This window comes from Oppia nitens, unplaced genomic scaffold (genome assembly GCF_028296485.1).
Source record: "Oppia nitens isolate AA-2021 unplaced genomic scaffold, nextdenovo-longstitch-racon4-pilon3 scaffold1_pilon_pilon_pilon, whole genome shotgun sequence".
NCBI lineage: Eukaryota > Metazoa > Arthropoda > Arachnida > Sarcoptiformes > Oppiidae > Oppia > Oppia nitens.
Window position 1 is genome coordinate 1,757,227 of NW_026533199.1, and position 10,823 is coordinate 1,768,049.

Here is a 10,823-nt window from a genome sequence, read left to right on the forward strand (position 1 = left end):
ATGTCATCATTGGATTCAAGTGCGCTAATATCGGCTGCCAAATGGTCGGAAACAAGTCATCAACTAAAAGAGTTTTCCGCAAAATACGACTTTCCGCAAATCGGAAAGATATCGCGCGGACAGTATTTGAATATCGGTGTTCCCAGTCTATCATCGCCATCGCTCAGCCAAATTGTGTTGTGGGGTTCGGGCGGCAAACGGGTCAATGTCATCGCACAGTCGGTCCGGTTTAAGGAAGGTAGCAAAACAAGTGCCGGTTCTACTGGACGATCAGTGCCAACGGGTCCCAAACTGGTCATACCGGACAACTACGATGGCTGGTGGGAAATACTATCCGAAGAGGGAAAGTCTGTGCGTTGTATTGAAAGTGTTGCTGATCTCAGTAAGAGATGCGGTGATCAATGCCTGGTTAGGGATAATATTAAGGCATATATGGGTAAGACTGACGACCCAAATGTGATATCAGATAAACAAAAAACAATACAAACTGGAGAACTGCTAACATTAGTGGGCACCGATGTGGTGACGCCGCCCAGTGTTAAGTCAAATGGCGGTTATCATCACCGATATCTACGGTGTCGTACGACCAAAGGTGGTGATACAGTATATTTAAGTTTGGATCAAAAAGGAAAGTTTAGTCCAGTGGCCAGGGAAGGCATATCGGGAGTGCATACCATATCTAATCTTTTGTCAAAGCGATTGCCATTAATGGTGCGCTTAGTCTACGGAAAGCCGCCGCAGGGCTACAAACAGTTTCATTCTGATATCCGACTATTCAGTACCTATGAGGACGAATGTTTTGTAGCACTTCCGCTAACAAAAGATATCAACAAAGACACCAACAATTGCTTAACACAAGTTCCTATAGGGAGTAGTCTCAAAGTTTTGGGCCCAAAAAATGGCCAACAATTGTGTGAAATGCCAGAGTTTGGTGCTTTGAAAGAATTATCGGCAAAGTTGAGTCAACAGGGTTTGACCGGAAGAATTCATTTGTTGGACACACAGACACTAAGCAAAGAGGTCAAGGCTTTGCTCAAAGAGGACAATAGTGGCAATCGGGGAAAGTTTGCTTTCAAGTTTCAAGGAGGAGGAGGAGGAGGTGGCGGCAGCGGTGGTCATCAGTATGACCACAAACGACGATTGCAGTCAAATTCATTAGTCAAACGCAGTCTGTCTGATCCGCAACAGATCAATGGCAGCGGCGGCGGTGGCAATGATATGACTGCCGCCGTCAACGAACCGCTAAAACGGGGCACATCTTTGGATGACAGTCACAAAGAGGCCAATGCTAGCCAGCCATCATTGAGTTGTGGCGGCGGCGGTGGCGGTGCCGATACGGATAACGAGTTTTACGATGAGATCGATCAGATCTATGACTATGTTCGCGGTTTTGCACCGTTACCCGATAGGATCAGGAATGAACTGAAATCAAGCAAAGTTGGCGTCAAAGCGACCCAAAGTGATCCGGCAATTGTCGATATACTCAATAAGGAGAACCGACCCGAACCTCCGCCCATCATAACCATACCGTCCATTCAAAAACAACACCAACAACACCATCATCATCAACAACACCACCGTTTCTCTTATCCGATGACAACACCCCAGAAGGTAACTGTAAACGTGAAAAAAGTGAAAAAATATTTTCCTACTAAAGACTATAATATATTCAACAAAAATAACAACAAAAACAATAATAATAAATCAAAGGAAGAGAAAATCGTTTATTTTCCAAACGTTAGAATACATTATAATAATTGTTTGAACGCTGGAAACGGTGTATATTTGCCAACACAATCGCCAGTCTGTACAACACCGATACCTCAAACCCCTTCCCAACAACAGCAACAACTACTGCTATTACAACAACAACAACAGTATCCCATAAATGGCCAGAAATTGTTTGTCAAAAGTTCTTCGGGCCAACGAAACACATGGAAAGCCAACCGATTTCTCAAATATGCAAAACACGTCTCAGCGCCGTTCAGATCGGATGCCGCCATCAACGAGATTGATGTCAGTAAACAAAAGATTATCACAAATAATAATAATAATAATATTATTAATAATAATAATAACAACAATATTAATATTAATAACAACAATAATAATATCAATAATAATATTAATAATAATAAAAATGTGGCCAACGGTGGTCAGTCGTGTCGCAGTAGCAGATCGTTGACCACTTCGCCGATATTCAATATACGATATAAGTCAATGAATAATTTGCATTACATTAAGAGCCCGGCCATGGATTACAACAATACACTAGACTCGAGCCATTCTGGTCAGACGACATCTTCGGGCTCCGGCAGTCGGGATCTGTTTCGCGATCCGAAGCCAAAGTTTCCGAAACTTTCCCGTTCGCTGAACAATGTTTTCTGGGATATCGGTAGCGCGGCTGCTGCCGCTGCAGCAGCCACTGCCGGCAACTATGTGACCACCGATACCATTGACAAACTTAATAACGAATTAAATGATAGGAAAAATAAAAACTGTATCCAATTGCTACCCGTCCACATTGACTTTCTCAATGCATTGGATCGCCTACAGCAACAACAAAACCAACAACAACAACAACAGCTACAACAACAATTGAAAGAGCATACCATCAAAAATCGACATTTGGCCACTTTGTATCTCTGAACAAAAAATTAATAAAATTGATAATTAAAACTAATCTATGTCATTTTATATTATATTATAAAAGCAAAAATTAAATGTATATTTTTGGAAAAAAACTTTTTTTTCATAATATTATTTTTTCTCCATTAAGTGATATTCAATTGATTTATTATTATTATTATTGATACTATTATTATTTTTAATGATTCATTTTTTTATAATAATGCTAATAATATAATATTTTTTTTGTGGATAAACACATAACGTGTTTGTTTTAAATGATTATGATATGTATAATTTAAAAAAATATATTGTAAACTTTTTTGATATTTATAAAAAAAAAATTATATATTGTTTATCATGATAATTAATTGTACGAATGATAATAATTGATAATATTAAAATTTAAAAAAATAATAAAGGGTCGTGGATTAAATTGCTGATATAAAATGTGCCAATTTTTTTTTTAAAAATTCAATAATATTAGATATTTAACTAATACTAATAGAAATAATATTTATTAATAAACTAATTAATAATTCAAGCTATTAGCTAATCCATTGCTCATAAAAAGATATTTAATTATTATGTATTGACGCGCAAATAAAAACCTTTAGATATTATTAATATAACTTTTTGTCATATTTAGTATCATATACTAACACACCCACTAATAATAATAATTATAAATTTATAATTTTTAAATAAATAATTTTGAAAGTAATAATTCCCCTTTAATTTTTTTTGGTCAAGGATTATGCAATTTTCATGAGTTTTTTCATATTATAAGTATTATAGAAAAAATTAATGCCTTTAAAAAAATAATTAATTATGTTTTATATATTAAATTTTTTAAAAACTATTAATAAAATTCCTATAAAAATTTGTCGGCAACAATATAGACGTGTTTATATGTCATATACAGTATATATATATATTTAATATATAATTTCTGTATTATATAACATATACAGTTAAAATAATTAATAAAATTTATATACCAGTATATACAGTATATAAAAAAACAATTTTTCAAGTTTACATAAAATTTGACTATATATTTATAATAAGATTAATAATTATAAAAAATAATAATTGAAATAATTTATATGACATTTTTATTATTAGTTTTTAGTTTTATTTTATTTTATTTAATATTAAATTATATCTGTAAGTTACCAAAAAGATAAATGATCTCCTATTGAAAAAATTATGTAACATTTTTGTATTATTTATTTTTATATTATTCAATTGATTTTTATTTGCTTTATGCCTTGTAATACTGATTTATTATTATTAAATATTGCATTTAAATATATATATATATATATATATATTCTTTTGCAAAAATTTAATTTATTATTATTATTTTTTATTTTATTTTTTATTTTACTAAAGGATTTATCGCCAAAATAATCGCTTGACTTTATTTTAATGGTTTTTTATTTGAATTTGTACTGTATATTTGAATTGTGGAAATCAATAAAAAAACATATGAATACACAAAAAATTATTATCAATTTAAATAAGTTGGTATTATTAATAAGAAATTTTTGGTTATATTTTATATGCTATTTTAATAATCATGACATATATACTATATATATATACAGTATATATATGTGTGATTTTTAATGAACAACTCATTTAATTATTTATTTAATAATGAATAATTTATTAGTTGATAAACTTGACTAAAAAAATATTTTAAAATATTGAAATATTTGTTTTGTTTTTTTTATATATTCAAAAATAAAAATAAAATAATTTTTTAAGTATTTCTATAAACAGATAGCAATCATCTCACACACACACATATATATAAAAAATATCATTTATAAATTATAAAATAATAATAAATATGATATAAAGTATATATATGTATATTTTGTGGGAATGAATAATTGTGATAAATAATCATAAACTCATCACTTATTTAAATTAGATATTAAACTTGATTATCCTTCAAAAATCCTAAACTCCTTTTAAGGGACTAATCAAATAAATTTATTGTTATAACAGAGTATATATATATATATATATTATAACATAATCAGAAAAAGAGAAAACCATTTAATTATAAGAAAGTCTATAAAAATATTTGTTTTTCAAATAAAAAAAATTATATTATATACATATATATACACTTAATATTTAATTTGTATACTGTTTGGTGGTCTCAAAGCCCACAGTTTGCCTTGAATTTATAGTGAAGGCAAAACAAAACAATTTTTTAATACAACAAATATTTTTTAATTTTATTATTACTTTTCGGATTACAAATACAAAGTAGTAAACTAAGTAGTATACTATATATATTTATTATATTAACACACAATGATGTCATTGTTGTAATTGTTTTGGGCACTGGCATAAAAGTATAGAAAATAATAATACAGTAATACTTTAAAATAATAATAATATGTATGACTTGGGGTTTTGAAACAGAGTATATCATCCATCCATCTATCCATCCATTCATTCATTGATTATCACCCATTCATTCACTGGTTGTATCTATCATTTGCTTTCATCAATCATTTTTTATACAGTACTTACACTTTTCAATCCTTTCACTTCAATCAAAACCTATAATTAAAATCATTTATAATAATTTATTATAAACTATAAGATCTTTAAAGTAAGATTTTTTCATGTTCTCTCTCTCTCTCTCACATAGAATGTGAGAATTATATTACACTTTTAATACTTATAATAAATTTTTTCTCTCATATGAAAAAATAAAATAAAATAGTTATTAATGAAAAATATTTCATATACTGTAATACAGTACACTATAATGTAGATATGTCTTATAAATTATATATTGCATACCTTATTATAAGTATCTCCTATTTTATATTATAATAACTTACACTTTTTATTATTATTATTATTATAGTATAGTTTATTATAAAACAACAATAGACTTAAATGAAATGATATAATTAATGTCATTAAATTAGAACAAAGGAAATATATTATTGTATTATATATACACTTATATTATATATTATATTTTATAGCTATATATCTGTGAATATATTTCAAAACATGTCATTTAATGTCAGGTAATATCCTCTGCAACGTAAAGAAAAACTAAGACACACACACACACATACACACATACACACACACACACATACATACACACACATACATACATACATACATACACACACACACACACACACACACACACACACACACACAAACAAACACACACTCACACACATATTATATACTAAGAAAGTGTACCCTATTATGACATTGAAGTTATAGTTTTTTAAGTTTAAAGTCAAAAATGAAAATTGCCTTTAAATTTTACACATCAATGCATAACTAGTAGTAGTAGTAAAAGTTTAAAAAGAAAATGATAACCTTTATGTCTACTTAATAATCGCTTTTTTAAAAAAATATATGCACTTTTACTTTAATTATTTGATTATTGTGTTTATATATTTTCATATTAAGTCTACTAAAGTTTTTTTTGTTTTGTTTTTTCAATGTATACTTTTTATTTCATTCAAATATATATATAAATAAATATATATTTGTTTTGTTAATACAGTATTTAATAATAATAATAATAATAATAATAGTAAGTATATATTCGAGGGGAAGCAAACCAAATGCTCAAACAGTTAGACATAATCATTGAAAATATTTTATTTATATAATATTTATTTATTAAAATATATATATATATACTAAATAAACTTAGACCACATAATAATCTATCCACAAAAAAAAATTTAAAAAATTTGCCTAACAGGCAGTGAATTAATTAAATAAAGGAAATATCATTATATAAATAATATTATTATTAATATTAATATTCACAAAAAAACAGTCTGTTTTTAAGTATAATTTCTGACATTTCTGATAGATTAACGTTATGCTTAATCAGTGGGTATAACAACAATAATAATATTAATAATAAAAACTAAACAACTAAATAGTTAAATCATACAGTAGTATTAATTTAGTGTCATTTTCAATAGGAAATTAACTTTTTTAAAAAAAATATTATTTCAATATATGGAAAAGTTATTATTACTATTATTATTTATATATTCAAATGATTAATTTGCATTTTTATATACCGTATACATTAAACACACACATATACAGTATATATATATTGTACATATATAGTAAAATTATTGTATACATAATTGAATAAAATATAAGTAAATATTAATAATAATATTATTTCTATAAAAACGCTATACGTTTACATAAATTTATATACATATGAAAAAAAGTAATCAATTTTAATATAATAATATAGTTAATCTAAAATAATTTTCTCTTTTTTAATCATTTATATATTTTGTATAAATGATAGACAAGCTCATTATTGTATCAAATATTAAATAATAATAATAAAAAAAAATTGTAAATAAAATAATTATTACACAATACCCCAGAGATAGTTTTTTTTAAGTATAATTTATTGAAAAATTAGGGCAAACGGTGTGGTATTATTATAATAGAAATAATGAGAGAAATTTATTAACAAAATTATAACAACAACAACAATAATAATAAATACATTAATACATATATAAATGATTTTTGCCAATATTATATAACAATAATAAACTTAATAATAAGTGTGTTATATAATGTATATGAGAAAAAATCACTTATATATAGTGTATTTATAGCCAAACATTTCATTTGCACATAAATTATATAACATACGATATATAACTTATAAGATATTACATTTAAAGACAATATTTTTAAAAAAAACCATTCAAAATGTGTTAGTGTTTCTAATGGTTTGCCAAAATTGGATGCACAGGGAGCCCAGTTCTACACACAGTACAGTATAATAAGTACAGGAACTGCACTAAATAACTAGAATATATATAAATTCAATATATGGGATTGGGATGGTAGTCCAGGTGTGCAAAGCTATTTGTTTATGTATGGCTATATAACCTACCTGTGCTATGCTTAACTATGCCTTTTGATAGATACATAGACAACAAGATTATGTTTTTTCCAATGAATATAAAATATATATTATTGCTGTACTAATAATAATAATAATAATAATAATATGCTATGCATTACTTTTAATATGGATTTTTTCGTTTAGTTTTATTTTATGCTTTCAATTTACTTATTCACTCTCTTTTTATTACAGATAGATATTATTATTATTATTATTATTATTATTATTATTATTATTATTATTATTATTATTATTATTATTATTATTATTATTATTATTATTATTATTATTATTATTATTATTATTATTATTATTATTATTATTATTATTATTATTATTGTGTCCTATTTTTCCTTAACAGCAATATTCAAATGTTAGAATAATAATAATAAAAACAGATTTTTATTTTAAATATATATTATAAAATAGATTGTTATGGAAGAGGAGGGGTTACCAACAGGAGGGATAAGTTTTGTAAAGATAGTGAGTGAGTGAGTGAGTGAGAGAGAGAGAGAGAGAGAGAGAGAGAGAGAGAGAGAGAGAGTATTAAAAAAGAGATTTTTAAAAGTCTTATATAATATAAGTTTTATTTTATTTTATTAGTCTTTTTTATTAATTCAATAGAGTTTTTAAGAGACGATAAGAGCCATTGACTGTGTTTTTTGAAAAACACTTTTGTGTGGTTCACACCCATTAAAAGCCATTTGAGATTTATATAATGTAGTATTATATATATATATATACAGTATATTATTTAATATATTTCAATATATTAGTTAGCATTATATTATATATCGTTTATTATTGTACGGTAATATTAAATAATAATAAAAAAAACATACACACAATCTAAATATTAAAAAATATGATATTACATTTTTATTATAACAATAATAATAATACAGGTATTTTAACGCTATGCGATAATTTAAATCATTATAATTTATTAGTATTATTATTATTATAAATATTATTTTATTCAATACTGTAAATTATAAATCAATATATATATATATATTATGATAATATACAGACATTTAAATATCAATAGTTATCAGCAATCGGTTTAGACATTGAATGCTTGTTATGTGAATAACTTTTTAGATTTAACAAAAATAGAGTTATTTAAGAAATAAAATATAAACTAATAAATTAAAATAATACATAATATTAAACACTTTTTAAAAAAAATAATTATAATACTATATATATATATATTAAAAAGGCATACCATTTATATTTACATTATAATAGCAATTAGCATTTGTTTGGGTATAGGGAAGGCATATACAGTGTATATATATATACAGACAGCCCAACAAAAAAGGGATGCCAACGGAAGGACAGGTGAAGGCAATGGCCTCATCAAAGTAGGGGAAAGACATGGAAATAAACTTTTATATATATATTAAATATAATATTATACTAATAATTAACAACTTTTATGTGGTTGGATATGTGTAATATGTTTAATATATATTTTAAAATGCACATATTTTTTTTAGTTTTTAAAAAAATAAATAAATATATACTGTATTGCATATATATCATAGTTATATACAGTATAATTGGACATTACGATTACTACATACAATAATAATGAAAAAAATTAACTTAAATTTTATTTTATAGTCATATATGTTTAGTTTCGGTAGGAATAGTGTACAACACTGTGACCGAAAATATATACATATTTTTAATTATGGAAATTGTTAGATAAATTGAAGGCTATGTATGTACTGTATATGTAATACATATAATGTATATTATTTTTTTGTCACAACTAAAGATTTGCATAAAATACAAATATTTTATTTATTATCATTATTATTATCATTTACATTATTATAAAGTAAACTTGGATTTTGAATTCAACAAAAAAAAAAACAAGAAAAAACAAAACAAAATCAATATAATAGTATATAAATTATACTTTTTTTTTATAAAAATCGATAATAAATTTAAAACTATCGATTAAAATTAGTTTTATCATTATATTAATGTAATATTAATGTTTTTTAGAGTGAGTGAGTGAGTGTGTGTGTGTGTGTGTGTGTGTGTGTGTGTGAGAGAGAGAGAGAGAGAGAGAGAGAGAGAGAGAGAGGTAAGCAATCGACTGCTACACCACCGATGGCTTTGTCCTTGTCTTGAGCGCCACAGAGAAGATATATTGACTATACATTTGACACCTCAAGAGTCGGATTTCAAGGAAAGCCAGTTTTAAAATCTCAAGAGTTTTTATGTATATATGTGTTATGTATTTGTTATAACTTTATAATACAGTATATTAAAGTTATACATTATTTAAACACTGACTGGAGTTGAGGCCCCAATCAATGCATATCATAGACAGTAAAATCTGATGGGATTTCATAAAAAACTTTTAGTTTATTTTATTTTTTTTTATTTATAGAATATATTTTCATAAAAAACTTATTAAAAGTCTCGGTTGAAAACTAAAGAATATTATTATTATTATCAATAGTTTGAATGAAAGAAAAAATATATATAATATATATATATAAAATATAGACACCTCTCAGGAAAATGTTATTAAAAAATTATTATTAATCGTTTACTAAGCTCTCTCTCTCTCTCTCTCTCTCTCTCTCTCTCTCTCTCTCTTTATTTCTTTCTGACTAAAATAAATTCAATTCTTGATTTACACCCAAACTTTTTTTTTTAAAAAAAAACTTTTAATTCAAGGGACAGGTAGATGGGCTGATAGACCATCAAATAAAAAACACAGTAAGGATGAGCTAAATTGCAAATAACATGGATTCGCGATCTCCGCCCAAACAACACAAACAAAATTTTCTGCTCAAATAAATTATTATTTTTATAATAATAATAACAACAAAAAATCATATATATATATAAATATAATATATATATATATTAATATTTTTTTCAACTGTTGCAATCCAAGTATAATAATAATAATAATAATAAAAATTGTTAATAACAATAATTCACTTTTTTTGATAGATCACAAAAATTTATTATTATCTAACACTACTTTTAAAAAAAATATCTTCAAATAATAATAATAATGTAATACTGTATATATCATTGTGTGTAAACTTAATATAATTTTTTTATATTAGTATATATTGTTGTAGAGATATATACATATAAAAAAAATAAATTAAAAATTTGATCGATTGTATAATTGCTTGTAAATAAAATTATATTAAATTCATGAGAAAATATTAAATATATTTTT

At 25.2% G+C, this 10,823-nt stretch overlaps 1 protein-coding gene across 1 annotated transcript; it reads left to right on the plus strand.

The window, feature by feature from the left end:
* On the plus strand, positions 1 to 2,649 carry LOC128952795 (uncharacterized). The gene is made up of 2 exons (XM_054298240.1): positions 1 to 2,016; positions 2,161 to 2,649. Exons 1-2 carry the CDS (start codon positions 1 to 3, stop codon positions 2,647 to 2,649), a joined length of 2,505 nt encoding a protein of 834 aa, XP_054154215.1.
* The last annotated feature ends 8,174 nt before the right edge of the window (positions 2,650 to 10,823 follow it).